Below are 24,057 nucleotides of genomic sequence, written 5' to 3'. Positions count from 1 at the left end.
ATTTTTATTATGGTGACATTGGTTAACGAAATCCAGTAAGTTTCAGGTATACAATTCAGCAGTAACTTATTCTTTTAAAGTATCATTTTATGCTTTTTTGACTCATTCCCTGAATTGATCTCTTTACATATGACGTTTCTCAACTTGAAATGTCTGCTTGCTAAACTCCTAATTGTCTTTCAAAACTCCTCTTGGGTTTCATCCCCTCTGTGAAGAGTTTTCTAACCATCACCCCACACTCATCTCCGGATAGTACTTTTCATTATGTCTCTTCATCCATTAATCATACTATATTTTAAATATTTGTTACTGGCAGAGAGTTTTATTTATTTCCTTATTTCTGATGCTTTAGCATCATGTCTGTCATTCAAAAAATGTGAATTGAGTGACTCTCTGGCCCCAAGCACATTCTTTGGTGTTAGTCACAGGGCACCTGCATGTCCTTCACATCACCATCCACAGTTGGCAGGTAGTTCAAGAGCCTGGGCTTCTCAGTCCCATGGTGATAGGGCCCTTTCTGGAACCTACCTGCTCAGATCCTACCACTACGCTCAGTGTTTCCCAGCCACCCTCTTCCCAGGAGTTGGACCCCTTCGCTGCCCACCCCGCTTGAGGAGAGGAGTCCTCCTCCATCTGGAACTCTGAACATAGCCATGACTACTTCTTAGAAAATACTGCTGTGCCCACCTGTCAGATAGATCGTCTTTTAAAGACAGTTAACAGCCTAAATCAATGTCAGCAAGTTGAATGTACTCCTTTGCTCTCTCTTTCAAAGTTTCATTTGAATGGCTACCTCCACCATTATAAAACCCCCCTAGTTTTGGTTCTAGTAATTACTTGCCTCCTTCTTAATCACCATCTGAGATTCCTGGAGAACGCTCAGGTACCTTCAGTAATCTAGTGTCATAGGAAAATAATGAGAAACAAGACTGGAAAGGTCAGTGGTAACATTATCGTGAAGGACTTTCTGTTGAGGGGCAGACTGTGGAGTGTGTACCTGAGATACTAGGCCTGGCATCAGCCTTAAGTTCCTCCACCTTCACCCAGTCCATTAGTCCATCTTCAAGTTCACTTGTCTCTTACTCAGCCCAGGCACCCAAGTCCATCATCTCAATGATGCTGTCCCCCCGGTCTTCAACAGATCCCACACTTGGGCTCACATACCAGTCCCCACTGTCTACTGTCTACTTTATTTGGTTCTGGATAGCTCAAGATGACTGGAGAAAGTCATGTGGCCATTGTGATTAGAGCTCACAGATGAGGACTACTGATCAAATCTCAAATGGGAATTACTCCTCAGCAGCAGCATTGTGATTATCCCACTTCACAAAGCTTAACTCCTGCTCTGCTCCTCGTCCCTGCGCAGTGTAACTTTGCCTCCTGCCTCATCTTTCCTTCTAGAAACACCTAAGGGCTAATTAAAATAAAGATTCCCAGGCCCCCATTTCCATAGTTCTTATAAATATGTCAAAAAAAGTTATCTGGAACTTAGGTTAAAAAAAAGAAAGGTAAATAGCATTCTCTAATGCAGGGGTCCCCAACCCCTGGGCCGTGGACCGCTACCTGTCTGTGGCCTGTTAGGAACCGGGCCGCACAGCAGGGTGAGTGGCAGGCAAGTGAAGCTTCACCTTGCAGTCGCTCCACCATGCTAGCATCACTATCTCAGTTCCACCTCAGATCATCAGGCATTAGATACTTATAGCACTGGTCCCTGGTGTCAAAAAGGTTGGGGTCTGCTGTTCTAATGACATATATCCCCTGGGTTTTGTGATTTTTTTTTTTTCCAGTAATACTCAGTTTTTTGGCAAAGAGAGATCATTTGTCCCAGGGCCGAAGGTTTGCCAGGCAGATACCCAAGGATGACACAGTGGCTAGGAAATGAAGATACCAGAGTTAAGTGTAGTTGACACACTGGACATGAAGTCCAGGCTGAGTAATGAAAGAAATTAGGCCAGGACAAAATTAGTAGATGGGGAGAAAAGAAAGAAATCAAGTTCACAGAAGGTATGCCGTGGGTATAAGAGCTTAAAAGTCAGGAGACTGACCAGGAGAGTAAGATGTTTAAAATTGTTGAGATTTCAGAGGTGGAAGCAGTCTCCAGTAATGGCGAAAACAAAGTCCAGGTTATGGTCTTGAGAGTAACTGAAGTGAAGTAGAGGTCACTGGGCAGATTAGTAAGAATTTCTTTCGCATGGATTTATACTTTTCACAAGACACACTTGAAGCTTTAAAGTGGCTATAAATTTTCTAAACTAACAGGTCATTTTTCTTTTTCTTTAGTTAGATCGTGGCCAGATGCACAAGATCTACATATGGGCAAAAGCCTTTCTGGTCTTTTATGACCATAATAGTACCCTCAGACATTTATTGAGCACATTATTGTGGGTTAGGCCCTCCATGTTAGGTCTTTTCATACAGTATCTCATTTAATTCTTAGCCTATGTAGTTTGAGTTGTTAGTATCCCCATTTTTAAAAACTGCGGTTTAGCAATCATAACCTTCTTAAGGTCACAGTGAGTGGTAGGTAGGACCTTTAAATTCATTGTATGATGCTAGAGCCCATTTGCTTAACCTTATAATCTGAGTATGTGCTTAGTGGAGGTTGAAGAGGACTTATACATCTCACATTCCTTCATGTAATTCAGTTTTGTAAATTATCACACATGCAGAGATAAATTTGGACTTAAAAAAGAATGAAGCTGAGAGCTATTTTTTTTTTTCCCCTAAAAATATCCAGTGACCCTCTTTTAGGCTCTAAATGAATATCCTTCTTATGCAGTATTTTTTTTAAAATGAGTGAAATTAAAAGTAGTACTTCGAACTACGTAAGATTTGTAGTGATGCAACTTTTAAAATTTTACAGTAATAGGACTGATATAGTGCTTCTGGTTTAAAAATTCAGTGCTAAATAATACATTTAAAATATTGTAGCCAAATGAACCTAGGATTAAGACTCACAGGTTATTCTTTTGAACACTTTTCTACTCTCTAAATGCCTTTTTTTTAGATGATTATAAGATATCACACATGTATTATAAGATATGACAGAAGTCACAATTAGAGGAAGTATAGTCGGACTCACTAGTTCAGTGATAATCCTTGAAAGTGCACTGGAAAAGTAAAAACCTTTCATAGTTTATAATAACCGTAATGAAAGTTATATTGTTCTACAGTATTGGCATATTTCTGCAAACTTCCTGCATTTGTTTGCTCTTGTTAAAGAAAGTATTTTTTAAAGTTGCACAGTGTTCATATTAATGTAATTTAACAATTAAGATAATTTATATTATTTAGTAATGTGACTAAAATACGGGGGGTGGCTGGAGGGTCAATTGAAATCAGTATCACAAATTTTATCAAAAAAAAAAAAAACCCCACTTGATTTGAAGTTTACAGCAGCCTAAGGTAAGCATGTGTTCCTTGTGTTAATTCATTGTTATTTAAATATGTTTAATGTTCTTTCTGTTTTCTCTAAGGACAAATAGTAAAAAAAATTCAGTTATTTTCCTGGAACAATATCAAAATTTGTATCTAGCTTAACACATCTGACCTTACACTCTTCAGAGGAAATGAATGCATGTTTTATGAGTAATTCCCCAGATATATCTGCAGCCAAAGGAGCAGTGAGATCAAATTCCAGTATTTTTTCTCCACTGAAATAAAATTCGAAAATTACATTATCAGGCTTCTACCCTTTATGGTCAGTTATAGTCTAGGGGAGGAGCAGAAAGAGAAGTTGACTGATGGTGGTGATGACAGAGTTAGAGAAAGAGTTGGTGATGTTGGCATTGTTGATGAGAATATTTGGATTGCTCCTGTGATACTCATTTTGAAAGTTATATTTCCAGTCATAGTTGTGCTCTTTTTGTCAATTCTGCCTTATGAAATTGAGTAGAATAGTAGGCAATATAGGCTAGCCACAGATCATTGTTTCCAATATACAAATCTAAGAAAAATTGGGTACCATTACTCCTGACCCTATTTGTACCCTTTTCCCCCTAACACTAAGAGCTCTGGACCCAAAAAACAAATTATTGGAGGGCTGTAAACTAATAAAAAGGATTTTTTCCCTTTAACTTGAAAAATAAAGCATTCTATTTACTTGTTTTAAAAATTTTGAAGTTGGCCTTTCTGGTGGCTGTTCTCCCTCAGAGGAGGTACGTAGGGAGCAGGCATGACACCCAGCCAAAGTGGCATGATCCTGAAGCCCCACTTCCACAAGGGCTGGCAGTGGTGTGTGGCCATGTGGTTTAAGCAGCCGGCATGGAAGATCTGCAGACGCAAGGCCCAGCAAGCCAAAGCGCTCCACATCGTCCCACACCCGGACTCATCCGATCCTTAGAGAGATACCCCACAGAGAGGTACCACATCAAAGTGTGAGCTGGCAGGGGCTTCAGCTTGGAGGCATTAAGGGTGGCCAGCATCCACGAGAAGGTGGCCCAGACCATTGGGATCTCAGTGGATCCGAGGAGGCGGAACAAGTCCACCGAGTCCCTGCAGGCTAACATGCAGCGCATGAAGGAGCACTGCATACCACTCCAAGCTCATCCTTTTCCCCAGGAAGCCCTCGGTCCCCAAGAAGGGAGACAGCTCTGCTAAAGAACTCAAATTGGCTACCCAGCTGACAGGACCAGTCATGCCCATACAGAATGCTACAAGAAGGAGAAAGCCATGGTTATCACAGAGGAAGAGAACTTCAAGGCATCTGCCAGTCTTTGCATGGCCTGTGCCAATGCCAGGATTCTTGGCAAAGAAGCAGCAGAACGGGATGTTGAAAAGAAAAACAATTGGGAAGTGGGAACATAAAACTCTTTAGTATAACTGTTGACCTTTGAGGGTCAACTATTCCTTGGGTTGTACCCACAACGAGCAAAACAGTCACCTTTTGGGCCAGATGAACCTCAGCCAAGAGCTAACCCAGATCTGTCTGAAATTGCCTGCCCTTTGTGCTTCTCAGCTTCAGCACTGTTGACATTTAGGATGGATCAGTCTTTTTTTCTGGCGGCGGGGGAGGAGCTGTCCTGTACATTGCAAGATATTTTAGCAGCATTCCTGGCCTCTACTCACTAGATGCTAGTAGCACCCATCCCCTCCAGTGTAACAGCCAAAAATGTCTCCAGACATTTTCATATGGGAGATAAAATCACTTCTGTGGGGACCTTCCCCCCAGTTAGAACCATCGCTCCAAGAGTATTAGGTGCTTTGTTGATAAAGAGTACTGTCTGGATTTTAGTTTTACTTTAAAATATTTTGTTATATTTTAAGTGTTTTGTTGTAGAGTAGACTTTAAAGAACTGTAAAAATAAACTGGGGGCACATTTTCTAATTTGGGAGTAAAAGTGAGGACAGGGTCTTTCTTTGAGAATTCAACATTATATCCTTTGGATCCCTAGTACAGTGTTTTCGAGACTGCAGAGGGGGACCCTTTAGTGAATTAGGAATATACGTGCAAGAGTGTATAGGGTTACAGCGTAAAATGTATTTCTTTGCAATATCAGGAAAACATTCAAAAACTGCCGGCCTAGTTAGTATGTATACGCCCAACTTCCCTTTTCAAACTGGAATATTCTAAATATATACTTCACAGCAGTAGGCATTTGGCCAGACCAACTAAGCAATTTATCTAGTCAGGTTAAACTTATCAGATAGCCTTTGAAAGATGAAACATTCAAACTTGTTCATTGCAGTAGATTTGAGACTTTCTTTTAATTTTGGTTTCTGGTGCGTATCTTGTTTTCAAGAGGAGGAAGCTCTGAACTCCATCACATATTTTAGAACATTCTTGGCACATTACTTGTGGACTGTTCGTGCCCTCCCCCTACACAAGATGCTGGAAAAAGACAGCTCCATTTTAATTGTTTTTTTCATCATCATGCACACAAAAGTCTTGTTTTTCATCAGATAGAATTATTGCATTAACTTTTGTAGAAATTATGCTTTATGGAGGAAAGGACAAGGAACATTTTGTGTATATATTGACACTAACAAAGATATAAACATAAAGACATCTAAAAATTACTCCTAACACTCTACTTGCACTCCTTCTGTAAAGTTCATTTTAAAATCACAATGTTAAGTAAAATAGTAGAGGAATGCATTAAACACAACAATCTGCCATTACCGAGTAATGAATTCAGCTGTTATTAGGAAATCTTTGGCTTCTTGAAATCTATCAACACATCAGTCACTTAAAAATCTGCCTTACTTTCTATTTACTAAAGAAAATACATTTATACTTTGAGTTATTTCATTTATTCAGTGGCTGCTTTTAAAAGATTGAAACACTTCCAGAAAGCAGGTTTTTATCTTTTCAATAGCAAGAGAACATTTCAGGCTAGTTTCATAATGTTAGAAACTCTGTCTCAGAATAGTTGTTTTTTCTCTAAAGAAAAATGTTAATGATTGTTCAAATGTTATTTAATTAGAATTCACTTATTTTCACAGTGGAGGTTTTTATATCTCTGTGTTTTCAATTTAGATGAGATACACCAGAGATATTCAAGGTATTTTCATGGTAGTTTCAGGGAAAATATGTGGTGGTTTTTTTGCCTCTGAGTCTTATTCCATTCTAAGTTTTATATTTGCAAAAGATCAACGGGTATATAACAAGAATTTACATTTTTTTTATAGTATGTGTATATATTATGTTATTGAGCAGCTATGCTTATTCTTATATGGGAGATAAAAGCAGGTGTAGAAGATAGGTAGTTTAATGTTGCTTAAAAACTAAGCTTTATATGACATTTGTTTAGGAAGCCAGATTACTAGTACTAACCTTTAAAAATAGATTAAGTAACAATACTAAGTATGGATTTGAGAATAAAATTTCATTTCTTTATCAACAAAGGATATGAAGTATTATCAGAATCTAGGTACAGCGTTGTTCCTTCATTAAAGTTAGTTTTGAGACTAGTTTGAAATTATTTTTTCATAAGTTAATGTACAGTTTCCTTATTCATCGCATTAGTAACATTTATTCTCCAACTACTACTTGCTAGCTACTACATTAAGTTCTTATTTATAGACCTTTAAAGCTTTCATCTGTTCTAATACGATATCAGCACTACATTGTTCTTAAAGATAATAAATCAAGATAATAGAAAATTCTATTACAGACATCTGTATCCATCATAAGGTTAAAACCCAGCAGTGTCATTTTCAATATAGTTTTTTTGTGTAAGTACTGAACTGTTCCAAAAAGTGATTATAAATAGCTCTTTTGAAGGAGAAAACACTATCATTTTAAAAGGATGAATTCATCTCTCTATTAGAGATTTTTTTGAAATCCATCATTAAGGAACGCTAAATGGTACAGTTGAAGCAGCAGCTGAAACTTCTTTATCAATATAACATGCCTCCTGCTCAGTAAAATAACATTTTATAATAAAGAGAAGGGTGCAAATATAAACGATTTGTTAAGTTACCTGGGTTTCCATATCCAGTTGCTGAAGAAATTTCTGAAGCAAATAATGCTGCTACCAAGATTCGAAGGTTATTTTTCCTAATCTTTAATAAGCCGTTAAACTATTACATTTTTCTCATTCTATAGGGAAAAATGAGACTCTTGGAGAGAGATTACCCAATAGTAAAATTTCAGTAGAATAGAAAATTAAACTTTATTAAATATTGTTTTAATACCTTCGAAAAGGAGTGCCTTGCAGTGTGTAATGTGGTTAATAATTGTATAGTCTTTATATTGTTTTTAGAAATTCAATTTCTCAGATTTTAAAGAGGTTCAAGATATTTGTAAATAAATGGATGAAGCTTATCACATACTTTTGTTTTTATAGTTTACATTTACTTTAAAGCAGTTACTATGAATTGCTACTCTTAAACATTGGAATTATCTGTATTTATTGCCAAGTTATGTTTACTTTTAATCTAATTCAGATCGCAAGATTCTTTGAACTCACAAATTGGTAAAGATAATCATTGATTATTTTAACCTAACTTCGCTTCACTTGGCTCCTGTGCATAGATGTACTAAGAACTGTCATCTGTTTTATCTTGTGTAAGGAAGAGTATTGGCGATATAAAATATCTAGAATCATACATATTTTAAAATCTTCACAAAAAATCCTAATTATTTATAGTATAAGTTAAAGATGTAAGAATAATTTGTTGTTCTTTTTAACTTTTTTTTTTTATAGGTGATGGATGTGGACACACCGTACTAGGCCCTGAAAGTGGAACTCTTACGTCCATAAACTACCCACAGACCTATCCCAACAGCACCGTTTGCGAATGGGAGATCCGGGTAAAGATGGGAGAGAGATTGCGCATCAAATTTGGTGACTTTGACATCGAAGATTCTGATTCATGCCATTTTAACTACTTGAGAATTTATAATGGAATTGGAGTTAGCAGAACTGAAATAGGTAGGAAATTTTCTTGTAAAAAAGTACATGTAATACATCATTGCCCTGAGTTTTAAAACTAAAGCAATTTTTGGTACTTAACTTTGTATAACTACGTTGTGTAGGTTGGCAAATTATTGAAAACGTAAAAATCTAAAATTTGAATCTTCTTTCGGGAAGAGAAGGTTCTTGCCAGTCTATTTACTTTTCTAATAAGCCTGCATTTGGTACCTTTGCAACAAAATGCCACTCTACGACTTCTAAGAAGAAAGAAGTTATTTCATTTTTTTTGTTGTTTTTCTTTGATCATTTTATTTGCAGTTGAAGAAAACAAATATAATTCATGTTTAGGAGACAGTATATCATGGGGATTAACGGTGTGGGTTTTGAATCCAGACTTCCTGGTATTAAATTCTTACTCTGCTGTTAGCTTATTATGTGACCTTGGGCAAGTTACCTGACTTCTCTGTTTTCTCACTTTAAAATAGGAAATGAACTAGTACATGTAAAGTGCTTAGAACAGTACCTGACACATAATAAATGCTTTGTAAATATTAGCTGCTATTGTTGTTCTTAGCTAAGAGCAGTGGTTCTCAATTATGGCTGCGTATTAAAGTTACCTGGAAAGACTTCTCAATAATGCTATTCACCTGGTCCCGATTTTAGACCCATTGGGACCCACACCTCAGTATTCCAAATGCTTCCCAGTATAATATACCTTGTAGTCAAGTTGAGAACCTTTGGCTTAAAGATCAGTACTTTTAATCAAGAAAGGTGGAAAAATTTGTAAGGCTGTTTTGGTGAACTAACATCATAAAAAACTCTTGAATTCTCTGTGCATTTATTTGAAACATTTATTGGTACAGTGTATAAAATGTCTTTTAGGACTGTAATTGGAACCCAGTATCTTGTTCTTCAAGCATCATGTTTACTCTCTGGCCTCCTCTCCATCTCTGGTCAAATCCTTCATCTCTATTTTTTGGCTCCTTATCTACGGGAGGTAAAATTCCTGGCCTGCTTCCCTGGCTGCTGATTGATAACCTCTGTTGTCTCTCAGTCAACTCTTGATTAACTTGGTAGCTTGATTACATGCACATTGCTGTCAATATAGGTCTTGGATAAGCTTTTAGGAACTCAGATTACCTAAGGATCTAGAAAACACTATGACACTAATATAAGACAAGTTTATATTAAATGTCTCCTGAGGTGATGCAGTAGGGAGTAAACAGTACCACCTGAGCAGTCTTATAGCAACAATGAAGAAAAGTAAACCACAATCTGACCAAGCCCTTAGAAGTTTACAGGAAATAAAGGAGCTAGAGAAACATGTTATATCTACCGTAGACTATACAGGCATACCTCATTTTACTGTACTTCACAAATGTTGCATTTTTTACAAAATAAAGGCAAGACTCTCCACCAGCAAAAAGATTACAACTCACTTTGGTGTGATACGCGCTTTATTGCAGTGGTGGAACCGAACCTGCAATATCTCCAAGGTATGCCTTTTTATAAATGACATTTTAAAATAAGAAAGGGGAGGAAGTAAAGAAAACTGTCGTACATTAAGAGATACATCTTCCACAAGTGAAGTGGGACCTTGTTTGGATCTTGATTCAAGCTAACTAAATGCAAGAAGACATTTTAAGATAGACAAATTCTAAGAGGAATTGACATTCAGTGCTAGTTGAGAGTGACTGTTTTTTGCTGGGGTAATGTTATAATCTTTTTAAGATCTAATTTTTTAGACATAGTCTGTTGCCAGAGAGGTTGAGTGACATAGAAAAATTTGAGCACAGGTTTTAAATTGCTCACTGGATTCTCATCACAGCTCCAGGACTTACTTGCTGAGAGTCCTTTCTCCAAGTCATTGGCCCTGCCCAGACTTCAAAGTCATCATCTATACTGCAGGAAGATTAAACGAAATGATATTTTGCAGTAGTAGGGGTATAGTACGTATACAGTAAACCTCAGCTTTTCCTTATTTCCATTGTTTTTGTTTTTCCTTATTCTTTCTTCACCTTGGTGAGTGGAAAGCAGCAGAAAAGTCAAGAAGACTGATGGTTCCTGTTGGATTTTAGCTTGGCTCCCCCATTACCATCTACCATATACCCATGGTCCTCCACTTGGGTATCAGTCTGTGGTTAGTGCTGGAAAGGTAACTATCTTGACATCACAGAGAAATGAAGATCATTCAGGAATAGTTGTTTAATGTTCTGGTTAAGGTAGATTTGCAGAGAAATTACAGGATAGAAACAAATACATTGCAGGCGTCAAGATTCTGGTGATAATGGTAACGAATCCTCTTTTCCCTCTTTTCCGTGACATCTTTCTCAGTGCACCTTCCAAAATGAGGGCCCAGTGAGCTACATTTCCCTATAAAAATAGTTAACTATTTTGGTATTAAGCTTAGATTTTTGTGGGGTTTTTTTTTTTTTTGTCTATAACTGTTGATTTTACTAGGGATTTTTTTTCTTGAAAATGATATGGAATTTTCAAGAAAAGAAAAAAAATGGTTTCTCAAGGAATCATTTTTTTTAAATCAAATTCATTAGAATGTGTTTTAACTGATAAGGCCCTTATAGTTTACTTGGTAGTTGGACAGTTATTTTCTGTTCTCTTAGGGTAATAATGTGTAAAATTATTTAAATAAATGAATTTATTATGATTTTATGTAACTACATTATAAATTGCTGAACTTTCTATACATCTTTGTGAAATTAACTCAGTGTAGTGGTACTCATTTCACTGACAGACAGGACATGTTTAATGAGTTAAGATTGGCTCTCTAGATCTGAATTATGTCCCTTTTTTTAGGCAGATTGAAATGAGAATATTCCATTGTGCCTTCAATTTTACTTTTCCTTTTTGATTTTTCTTTAATTTTGGGTGTCTGAGACATAGCAGTTGCTCTGTAAAGATGGAAATTGAAGTAAAAAAATTTATTCACCTTTAATCTTAACTTTTTCTATACATATACAAATACATATTTTCAAACTACTGTGCAACATGTTTTTTCTTAATATTTAGACATATTTTCATATTGGTCCATTAGACATCTACTAGCATTATTTTCCTGTGGATATTGTTGATAATTAGTCCAAAGGTGAAATTTAAAAATATTAAAAAGAAAAGGCTTTGCTTGTTTGTAACCTTTCCTTACTCTGTATATTCATGTATTTTGCTTAAAATTTCATTTTAAATGAACTTTTGGGGGGCAAAGGAAGATTGTAGGTGGATCACTGAAAAAGAAGCTAAATATCTTAAAGCCTAGTAAGTACTAAAGGAAACTGCATTTTACAGAAGAAATATAAAAGTTTTTGTGTCTCTGTATTCAGATTTTTATATTTAAAGATATATATATGTATATAGTATCTTACAGTTTCATTTAAAGTAACTTTTAAAGTTATGCTGTTAAATCCTTAGATGACATTTACAAAAAGGAAAATTGAGGTCCTTATTTCATAAATGATTCTGTGTCTCTCACATTTTCAGTTTTTCTTTCTGTATTGTTTATCTTATCTAGGTAACATGCTAGGTCTTCTGCCTATTCTAGGAAAAAAATCAATTTTCTTTCTCTTTACTACCAAACCTCTTTAAAAATCTGCAGTGGTGATATTACATGCTTAACAATGATAGTGATTGCTAAGATTTTTTGAATTCTTATTCCGTAGGGGCTTAGGCTAATAATGGAAATAACCATGCATGCAGTACTTGCTGGGTATGTGTCAGGTACTGTGTAAATCGCTTATATCAGTTAACTTATTTAGTCTTCATACAAACCCTTGAGATAGATACTTTCATCATCCCCATTTACTGATGGGAAAATTGAGGCACAGAGAGGTTAAATAACTCGTCCAAGGTCATACAGCTAGTAATTGGTAAGTGGGATTCAAACCTACACAGTCTGTCTCTGGAATTGGTGTCTCTTAGTACAAGCTTTTGACAATGGTATTCTGCAAGAATCCTATACATTATTTCCATAAAACAGATAAACAGAAGATCAGAGAAGCAACTTGCCCTAAGTCATGTAGGGAGAGGTGAGACTTGAACTGAGGTCTAGCTAATAGCAAAGTCCACAGTCTCAACCACTAGGCTAAAGCCTCATAGAATAGGAGATACCAGCTATTACTCCTTACTCTTACTATATGACTTTTGAAACTAGCAACTTTTTAGTATACATTAACTTTTTTCTTTTAGCTACTTATTTTGACATAATTTCAGACTTAATAGAAAAATTGCAAGAATGGGATTAATAATACGCATATCCTTTCATCCATATTTTCTAAATGTTACCATTTCCTCCATATTTATCTGCCTTCCACACACCATACACATTGTTTTCTAAACTGTTTGACAGTAAGTTTCAGACATGTTGTCACATACCCCTATATACTAAAAGTGTTTATTCTCTAGAAGTTTAGGACATTCCCTTTACTTACCATAGAATAGTTTTAAAAATAGAGGAAATTAATATTAATGTAGTACTAACCTACATACCTTACTCTAATTTCTCCCATTGTCCAAATAATGCCCTTTATAGGAAGATAAATTCTCAGATTATGTATTGCATTCAGTTGCCACGTCTTATTAGTCTCCATTACTTTGGAGATAGAAGGAGAGGACAGTTTCTTATTGTCCTTGTAGTTCATGATGTTGACATTTTTGAAGTTTACGGGCCAGTTATTTTGTTGGAAATTTGTAATTTGATTTGCCTGATGTTTCCTCATGATTAGCTTCAGGTTACAGACTTTTGGCAGGAAAGCCCCCAGAAGTGATGTGCTCAGTGCATGGTATCAGGAGGCACACAATGTTTATTTGTCCCATTACTGGTGACATTAATGTTGATCTCTTGGCTAAGGTGATATCTCCCAGATTTCTACACTGTAGCAATGTTATCCCTTCATAATCAATACATATCTTATGGGAAGACTCTTTGAAATGATGTAAATACCCTGTTACTCATCAAACTTGCACCCACTAGTTTTAGCATCCATTAATGATTCTTGTCCGAGTCAGTTATGATAATTGTCAAGTGGTGATTTTCTAATTTCATCATTCCTTTTATTTTTATTAGTTTTTTCCTACTGAAAGGGTGAGCTTTTTCTTCTCACATTTATTTGTTTATATCAGTGTGGACTCACAGATTCTTATGTTAGTCCATGGTATTTAATCCTTTACTTACCATTGTTTTGATGCTAAGATTGTCCCAAATTTCCAGTGGGAGCCTCTTCAAGCTAGCTCCTGTGTTCTTTTATGATGTCCTCATCATTCTTTGAGTACTCCCTTCTGGTCTGGCACAGGACGTTCTCAATTTATCTTGTACTTGCCTTGCCCCAGCCCTGAAATCAGTCATTTCTTCAAGGCACCCTGGTTCTTTTTAAGTGGAAAACATTATTAGGAATCAATATCTGATCTTTAAGTTTAGAACCAGTGGGCTGCCATGTTCTTTCAGCAGATAGATTTAGTAAATAGGTATATGTATATACATACTTATTTATACAGGTACACACATGTCTTTTATATTTACTATTTATTAGAAGGCATGAGTTAATACCGATAACTTTAATCCTAATCCAGCATCACAGGGTTCATTCTGTCCCTTCCCTTTTCATATTGGAAATCACTCTGACATCGAGATAACTAGATCCTGTTATCTACAGAACAGTTACTTATTTTATTTATCATCGAGTGCTATGATACGCAGAAAATAGTTTCAGAATTGCTAACCTATGCTTCGAAATCAAAGAAGCTTGCCACCTAGAATTCATATTTGTTTAGTCTTAACCTGAGGAAACATAGTTTAAATGTCATGTTCAAACTTGCCTAGGCTAGTTTTCCTCCTCCACCTCCTGCTCTCCAATGTAGTTATGTTATCCATTTGTAATAAGGTTTGGTTCATTTACTTCTGTTCATATTCCATTTTAGGTTATTTTTCTCTGTTCATTTTCTTTTTCTTTTGTTGACTCTGTGAAATATTAACATCTTTCTCAAAGTTTAAAACTATACAAAAAGATAGTCATGTTCCTCCTCAGTACACTCCATTTTATCTTCTTCTCACCTCCTCCAACCCCCTGTAGCTAACCATTTACATTAGTCTTTGTTTTTTCTTTTCTACATTCCTTTTTTGTACAAATATAAATATATTTTCTTATTTCCCCTTCTTATACAAAATCTTAACTATTGATACTCTTTTCTCCTTCCTTCCTCTTCCCCTCCAACAATGTATCTATTAGAAATCATTCCACATCAGATCATCCTCATTCTTTTCACTACTACGTAGAACTCCAGAGAAGAGATGTACTACAGTTTATTTAACCATTCTTTTATGTATGGGTATATGGATTGCTTCCAATATTTTACCATTACAAATGAATCTTTGGTAAATAACTTGACACATATGTGTTTTTGTATTCTTGTAGATGTATCTTCAGAGTAAATTCCTGAAGTTCAATTACTGGTTCAGAAGGTAAATTATATATAGCTTTGTTAGATACTGCCAGATTCCCCTATAAAAGCGTTGTGCCAGTTTGCCTTTCTACCAACAATGCATTAAAATGCCTATTTCTCACAGCCTTGCCAGCACGGTATGTTGCCATGTTTTGCCAAGTGATAGGTAGGAAATGTTATCCCAGTATAGCTGTATTTCTCCTACTATGAGTGAGGTTGAACTTTTTTGTTTAATATGTTAAAGGTTCTTTTTTTTATTTTTTATTTTCCCCCTAATCTCTTTGTTCATGTCATTTGCCCATTTTTCTGTCAAGTTTTTTTGGTCTTTCTTTCTCTCATGTATTAAGAATTCCCTTATTGTCTTTTAGGAATATTAGCCTCTATGTGATCTGTGCTGCAAACAATTTCGTCTAGTTTGTCTCCTAGTGTTTTGACTTTATGGAGCTTTTTATAGTGGATTTTTTTGCCATGCAAACTTTTGTAAATGTAGTAAATTTATTAGTCTTTTATTATATCTGGATTCTGAGTCCCAAATGGAAATTGGAAAGCTTTTTCCTACATCCTAAAGATAAATTTACTTGTATTTTCTTTTAGTACATTTATGTGCTATATTTAGGTCCCTGGTCCATTTGGGGGTATTCTTTTCTATGGTATAAAGTGTAGATCTAATTGTGTCTTTTCTAGAAGACTAGTCACTTGTCCTAGCATCATGCATGTAAAGCTGATCTTCACCCCAATGGTTTGAGATTCTACCCTTATCATATACTCAAGTTCTGTATGTACTTGGATCTATTTCTAGACTTTGTTGTATTCCACAGATCTATCCATGTATCAGAACCTCACAGTTTTAATTATAGAAGTTTTATAGTTACCAGTTACTGATTATATGAGGACTATTGATTATCTGAGGACTATTAATTTCTGTGGGTTGATGTTATTTCTTGCTGCTTTACTGAATTATTTTTGTTTGAATTAGTTTTATTATTCACTTCTAGAGATTTCCAGGTACACAGTCACATCTGCAAAAAGAGATAGTTTTATCTCTCCTTTTCCAATTCTTAACGCCTGTGATTGATTTCTCTTATCTAATTATATTGGCTAATACCATCAGTGAGTACTTAACAGCAGTGGATAGAATGCTTAACAGCAGTGGATAGAATGGCACCCTTTCCTTGTTCTTGATTTTGGTGGAAATGTTAAGAAAGTGTCTTAGCTCAGGCTGCCATAACAAAATACCATAGACTGGATAGCTTACCAGTGGTCACCAACCATTTTGGCACCAGAGACCGATGCGCCTATGAGAATCTAATGCCTGATGATCTGAGGTGTAGCTGAGGTGGTGATATTAGTGCTGGGGAGCAGCTGCCAGTACAGATGAAGCTTCACTCACTGGCCCACCGCATACCTGCTATGCGGCCCAGTTCCTAACAGGCCATGGACCAGTACCAGTCCACAGCCCAGGATTTGGGGACCCCTGGCTTAAACAATATAAATTTATTTTTTCACAGTTTTAGAGGCTAGAAGTTTCAGATCCAGGTGCCAGAGTCGGTTCCTGATGACAGTTCTCTTCCTGGCTTGTAGACAGACAATAAAGTCATAAGATTCTATTTTGCAGACATCACTGCAAATAAATTTGAAAACCTCGATGAAATAGGTAATTTATCAGGCAAATACAGTTTACTAAAATTGAACTCATTAGAGTTAGAAATGAATTTAGCTAGGAATTTAATGCATTTACATTCACTTTTATTGATAAAAGTGAGACTATGGAGTTTACTTTAATCACATCTTTAAGATTGATGTATCATAGACCAATTTATAGTTTTATCATGGTTTTTTAGGAATTCTATAATTTTGGTTTGTATTTCCCTTTTACCCCAATGTTATCTATTAATTGGGTAAATAATGGATTTATTTCTAATTGGAAGTTATTGCTAATAATTTTTAGTTTTGTTATTAATAATTTTTAGTTTTATTGTCAGAAAACATTGTAATATTTCTCTTTTTTTAACTGTATTTGTAATACTCATAAATTGTATACTTAAAATTGACTTTATTGAATTATAGTTAAGAGACTATTGACCTAGATATTGAGTGCATTTGTTTTTAACTTTAAACAATCAACTCCAGGTCAGTCATTTTTTTCAAGTCAGTTTCCATATTTCAAAAGATAATTGAAGACTTCAGATCACATACTCATAAGCTGAATGATTGCTATTAACAAGTTCCTGCTACTAAAGTCTGGATCAATGGCAAAGTTACTCATATTAACAAAATTTGTTGATGCAGCAGTTTCCTTTTGTTAAGTACTATCTTTAAAACGAAAACACCCCATCAGCTCACGGCAAAATGCCTTTTCTGACTCAGAATACAAGCAGTAGATATTTAATAGCTTTTGAAATGTTTAATTCTTTACAGAGTAAACTGTATAAATTGCAGGACATTAGATTTTAAGCTTTTATTGACCAACTGTACACTGTGAGATCTAAATGTTAGCAGTAACACTTTCCATTGTAGCTTCTCAAGAGACCGACCACTAAATATTTCAGGAAAAAAAGGTAAAACATAAGTTAATCTTAGATGTTATTTTATTAAATATTAGAATTACAACCACAACTATAGCAATAGAGCATTATTTGATATGTATTATCTGCACTTATAAACTACTACAATCTTTTTTTTTTTTTTTAAACAAGAGTTGGTAATCCACTCATCAGTTCTTGACTATATCACCCAAGGTCTGTCTGGTGTCCCCTTGGGCTCCCCTAGGACCAGAGAAAATGCATTTTTAAAATGTCATAAAGAGGCTAATATCTTCTCAGAACACAGTTTCATTTTATTTTGTTATTTTTCCCATCCTCGTAACCCCTCCCCTGTAGTAACCATCAGTATGTTCTCCATATCTATTAGTCCGTTTCTGTTTTGTTTTATTTTAGAGTGAAATCATGCGGTATTTGTCTTTCTCTTTCTGACTTATTTCACTTAATCATAATACCCTCTATGTCTATTGTAATGTAGCAGATGGTAAGATTTCATTCTTTTTTATTGCTGAGTACTACCCCATTGTGTGTGTACACACCACATCTTCTTTATCCATTCATTCACTGATGGACATCTAGGTTGCTTGCATATCTTGGCTATTATTAGTAACAGTACAGTGAACAAAAGGATGCATATGACTTTTTGAGTTGGTGTTTTTGTTTTTTCCAGATACATACCCAGAAATGGAATTGCTGGATCTTATTGCTACTTTATTTTTAATATTTTGAAAAATATCCATGCTGTTTTCCTCAGTGGCTGCATTAATTTACAGTCTCACCAACAGCATGACTGTTCCCTTTTCTCCACATCCTCACCAGCACTTGTCAATTTATTGATGATAGCCATTCTGATGTGTATGAGGTGATATCCCATCGTGGTTCTAATTTTTATTTCCCTGATGATTAGTGATTTTAAACATCTTTTCATTTATCTCTTGGCCATCTGTATGTCCTCCTTGGAGAAATGTCTTTAGGTCTTCCCATTTTTTAAATGGATTGTTTGTTTTCTGTGTTAAGTTGTATGAGTTCTTTAAATATTTTGGATATTAACCTGTTATCGGATATACGATTGGTGAATATCTCCTCTCATTCAATAGGTTGTCTTCATTTTGTTGGTTTCCTTCACTGAGCAAAAACTTTTTAGTGTAGTCTCATTTGTTTATTTTTTCTTTTGTTGCCCTTTCTCAAGGAGACATATCCAAAAAGAGATTGCTGAGAGTAACGTCAAAGAGTTTACTGTCTTATGTTTTCTTCTAGGGGTTTTATGGTTTCAGGTCTTACATTTAAGATTTTAATCTATTTTGAGTTAATTTTTGCATATGATATAAAAAAATGGTCCAATTCATTTTTTTTTTTTTTTTGCATGTTATCTGTTTAGTTTTTCTGACACCACTTACTGAAGAGACTGTTTTTACCCCATTGTGTATCCTTGCCTCCTTTGTCATAGATAAATTGATCATATAATGGGGATTTATTTCTGGGCTTTCTGTCCCATTGATCTGTATATCTTTTTATGCCAGCACTCTACAATTTTGATTATTGTTACTTTATAGTATACTTTGGTATCAGGGAGCATGATACCTTCCACTTTGATTTTTCTCAAGATTTCTTTGGCTATTCAGTGTCTTTTGTATATATAAATTTTAGGATTATTCTAATTCTGAGAAGAATGCTGTTGATATTTTAATAGGGATTGTATCAGACCTTTATGTCCTTTAGGTAGTAAGGACATTTTAACAGTATTAATCTCTCCAGTCCATGAGCAAGATAATATCCTTCCATTTATTTGTATCTTCTTCAGTTTCTTTCTTAAGCATCAGTTTTCAGAATACAGGTCTTGTCACCTCTTAGGTTAAATTTATTTCTAGGTTTTTTGTGCTTTTTGATGCAGTTGTAAATGGGATTGTTTTGTTTTCTTAATTTCTCCTTCTGACTATTTGTTATTGGCATATAGAAACTCCACAGATTTCTGCATATTGATTATGTATGCTGCAATTTTACTGAATTCATTTATTCTTAATAGTTATTTTGATGGAGTCTTTAGGGCTTTATATATATAGCATCTTGTCTTTTGCAAATAATGAGCGTTTTACTTCTTCCTTTCTGCTTTGGATGCCTTTTATTTCTTTTTCTTGTCTAAGTGCTGTGGCTAGGACTTCCAATACTGTGTTGAATAGAAGTGATATGGGTGGGGGGGGGATCTTTGTCTTGTTCCCGATCTTAGAGGAAAGGCTTTCAGCTTTTCTCCATTGACTATAATATTAGCTGTGGGTTTGTCATATGTACCCTTTACTATGTTCAGATATGTTTCTTTTATACCCACTTTGAGGTCATTTTTTTAATCATAAAAGGGTTTCGTGTTTTGTCAGATGCCTTTTTTGCATCTATTGAGATGATTATATGGTTTTTAACCATATCACATTAATTGATTTACAGATGTTGAACCATCCTTGCATTCCTGGGATGAATCCCCCTTGGTCATGGTGTATAATCCTTTCAATGTATTGTTGAATTTAGTTTGCTAATGTTTTGTGGAGAATTTTTGCTTCAGTATTCATCAAGGATGTCGTAACATCTTTGTCTGGTTTGGTATCAGGGTAATGCTTGCACCATAGAACGAGTTTGGAAGCATTTCTTCCACTTCAGTTTTTACAATAGTTTAAGAAGAACATATATTCTTTGAGTGTTTGATAGAATTCACCTGTGAAGCTGTCTGGTCCTGGACCTTTATTTGTTGGGGAAAATTTCTACATTATGGAATTTGCTGATATTCTCTTTATAACCTAATATATAATCATTTTTGTGAATGTCCCATGTATGTGTGAGAATGTTTATTCTCTAATATTGAGATGTAAAGTTTGATATACATCCAAAAGATCTCTTATGGATTATAATTTTTAGGTTTTCCATATCCTTATTTTTATTCACTTGATCTCATTACTGTGTTTTGTTTTGTTTTTTTATTTCTGCATCTCTTTGGGATTTTGCTTTTATAAAGGAGGTTGCACTGTTACTGTATAGATATTCATCATTTTAATATCTCCAATGTAAATTGTGACTTCTAGCATTAGAAAATTCCTCTTTGATAAGTTTGGTACTTTTTAATTTGAATTCTCCTTTGTCTGGCATCAAGATATCTCTCTCTCTCTCTCTCACACACACACACACACACACACACACACACACACACACCCCAACAACCTACACATACCTTCCTTATTTCTTATTGTTTTCATTTGCCTCATGTACCTGTCATTGCCCTTTATTTTTAGCTTTTCTGAATCATTTTGTTTTGGGTGTGTTTCTCATATATAGCGTAGTTTGGGGTCTTATTTTATGAGCCAGATATTAAATCTTTTTTTAAAAAAATAGCTGAGTTCATTCCATTTGTATTTATTTATAAAACTGAAATTTTTCTCATTTCTATTTTTATAATCATGTATGTTATATTTGCTGTCTTATTTAACATTGTTTTCACCTACTTTTTAAGCTTCTTTAGCTCTGTTCTAAGTGTTACCTTTCAATTTATACCTTTTTAACTGTCTGTAGTTCCTGTTGTCTCAATCTTTTACTGTTTTGTTAATTTTTAATGGTGTCCTTTAACTCCTACCAATTGCATGTAACTCCAGCCTATTGTTCATATAACATTCAGCAAACTGTTCTACTTTTCTTTTCTCTCTTCTTTCCCCATTTTTACCTGTCAGAATATAAATGTCATTTTATAACATCTTATTCTTCAACCCATGTCTAACTTTTCTAAATCTACAATGAAACATAACAAATGCTCACTGTCAGTCTTTGCTCAAATTCTCTCAGTCATACTTGAGTGGATGAAGTTCAACTTTGAATAGATTGATTCCTTAAGAAGGGTTTATGAATGAAGAATTCGTAATTTAAAATTGCTGATTTTTATTTTTTATGACCTTGAGACTTGAGGGACAGCTTGAATTTATATATGTCTTTGATTCACATTTTTTTTGTTTTTAAAAAAATACTCTTCCACTATTACTGTGCTTTTTATTTTTTATTTTTTATTTTTTTGAGGAGTCTTATACCAGTTGAATTCTCTTGCCCCTAAAGGTATTTGGTCTTTTATAGAGTTTGTGATAATTCTTTATTTCCCTTTAAATTTTAGTGATTTACAAGGATATGTGTGGAAGTTGATTACTGTGGGTTAGTTTCCATTGGTATCTAATGAGCTCTTTCAATATGTAGATTCAGATCTTTTATTTCAAGAAAGTTTTCTTGGAATATGGTTTTAATATTATTGCTGTTCCATTATCTTGTACATCTTTTTTAGACACATTAATGATTAGAAAATTGGTTTTCAGCTACATTCTCGCTGATCCTTTTATATTTTTGTTCTCTTTATATTTTCTTTTTTTAATTCACATGCCATGCTTTATGTCTTCATTTTAAAACTAGATTAGATAAATGTGCTCATATTTATAAGGAACAGAAGGCAAAGTGCTGGATAAAAGAGATGGGCTTTAAAATTGAAGCCAGGGTAGGGGAAACTGCAATTGAGAAAATGAAGATTTTTTAAAATTTTTTTCAGCTACAATTGATATGTAATACTATATTAATTTCAGGTGTACAACATAGTGGTTAGACATTTCTATAACTTACAAAGTGATTCCCCTTGTTAATAAGTCCAGTATCCACCTGGAACCATACACAGTTATTACAATATTATTGACTATATTCCCTGCGCTGTACTTTACATCCCAGTGACTATTTTGTAACTGCCAATTTACTTCTTAATTCCTTCACCTTTTTTTGCCCAGTCCCTCAATTCCCCTCCCCTCTGGCAACCATCAGTTTTTTATATCTATGAGTCTGTTTCTGTTTTGTTTATTTATTGTATTTTTTAGATTCCACATATAAGTAAAATCATATTTTTCTTTGACTTATTTCACTTAGCATAATACCCTTTAGGTCTATCCATATTGTTGCAAGTGATAAGATTTCATTCTTTTTTTATGGATAAGTAATATTCTATTATATATATTTATCATGTCTTCATCCAATCTTTGTTTTCTTTTCAGCATTCGTTATCATGTTTTCATTGGAATCTGTTATTCTCTGTGTACCCTGTAATGGGATCTTTATTTCTGATATAATTTTGTCATTTTTTCTATTTCTTTTTTGAGATCAACAGTCTCTTAATTTTCCTGTTTTTTGGTCCATTTTTGTTCTAGTTTTGAGTTTCTTTTTCAAGCTATTTTATCATATTCTCATGTGCTTGTTTGAGGATATTTAATTAAGTTTGAAGTGTTCTGTTCCAAGTTCCTTCTGTTTTACCATTGTTTTTTTTCGGGGGTGGGGGGCTAGGGAAGGGAGTGTGTTCATAAACTGAATTGTTGGGATTTTCATTTTTTGTTCTCTCTTTTATACTATATATTTTAAAGTGACAAAACTAGTGCCTCCACTTCTGTGAGCAGGGGTGGTGGTTTGCAATGGTTTACAAACTATAATTCATGATAGGTTCAAAATAGCCCTCTTCTGTCAGCATTTAATTTTTTTGAGTTATTTTGGGAAAGAGGTTATAGTAGGAGATGGAATTGTGTATCCTTCATCTTTTTTTTTTTTTTGTCTTACAAGATCTTAAATTTCCCCTTCTTGCTTTGTTTTTTTCTTTTTACTATGCAGTTTCCAAAATATGTCACTCTGTTACTTTTAATCTACTTCTTTTACCAAAGTGTTTCCTTTCCAAAATTGTTTTAGTTAGCATTTCTGCATTCTTAAGTTCCTTCCCTGAAGTCTGCACTTTCATCTACCAGTGGCGTTTTTTTGTTTTGTTTTGTTTTTTGTTTTTTTTTAGTATTTTCTGGTTCTACATTCTTGATCATCTTTGATCATCTTGATCAAAGTATCTTGATCATCTTTGTCTCTTCCCAATGGGTCTTTCATTAACTTTTACCATATAAGTTATTCTTAAACTCCATGAAATCTGTTGATACCCCTCAGGGATCTATGAACCTAATAAAAACAAAATGTATTTTGTTCTTTAGTTTCTCCCTGTGTGTTTTTTTTTTTTAAGTTTCTTTGTAAAAATTAATTATTTTATGTCAGTTAAAGAAGTTGGGGGTTTCACAGTATGATCATCATTGTGAATGTTTAGCATTTAGAGTAGTTTCCCATCAGGAATTAAAGAAGTGATATCTAATCTTAATCATTATAGGTATCTTGCATGATAAATCAAACACAGTTTTATGTGAGATAAAGTTCTAGCCAAAGGAAACATGAAGTCAGGAAGGCTAAAGGCATCTCATATCATTGGTCATGAAAATACAATGATTACTATGGCTGTTTTTCATGAGAATGCATAATGAGAACTTAAAACTTACCATGGATTTGTCCCTAATGGAGAAGCATCATATGAGGTTGTCTGTTACATTGCAAAGTACAGAAGCCATATACAATTCGAAAGACCTTAGTGAATCTTCTTGCCCTGGAATGGGCAAGCTGATTTGTAGTCTGAAACAGAAAAGAAATATTGAAACTTCGTCTCTGTAAATGATGTCATCACTTCAAAATGTTTCCTCTAATAGTACAAGGCAGGTCAGTGAGGAATTGACAACTGTCTTATTTCTCATCAACATTCAACTAGATGAAACTTAATCTACCATATTATGCTCACTCCATCCAAGAATTCCTATTCACAAGCCCTTAAAGAAAATATTAAAAGACTTTGATATCTTCTAAGT

At 34.6% G+C, this 24,057-nt stretch overlaps 1 protein-coding gene and 1 pseudogene across 1 annotated transcript in view; both read left to right on the top strand.

The window, feature by feature from the left end:
* Positions 1-24,057, top strand: part of DCBLD2 (discoidin, CUB and LCCL domain containing 2) — a 77,246-nt gene that overhangs the window by 6,402 nt on the left and 46,787 nt on the right. Inside the window, exon 2 of the mRNA XM_006916543.3 lies at positions 8,151-8,378. Within this exon, the coding sequence (XP_006916605.1) occupies positions 8,151-8,378 (228 nt within the window). The remainder of the gene's footprint in view (positions 1-8,150; positions 8,379-24,057) is intronic.
* On the top strand, positions 4,091-5,813 carry LOC102883669 (annotated as a pseudogene).

Source organism: Pteropus alecto, unplaced genomic scaffold (genome assembly GCF_000325575.1).
Source record: "Pteropus alecto unplaced genomic scaffold, ASM32557v1 scaffold164, whole genome shotgun sequence".
Lineage (NCBI taxonomy): Eukaryota > Metazoa > Chordata > Mammalia > Chiroptera > Pteropodidae > Pteropus > Pteropus alecto.
This window is presented reverse-complemented; position numbering and strand designations above follow the sequence as displayed.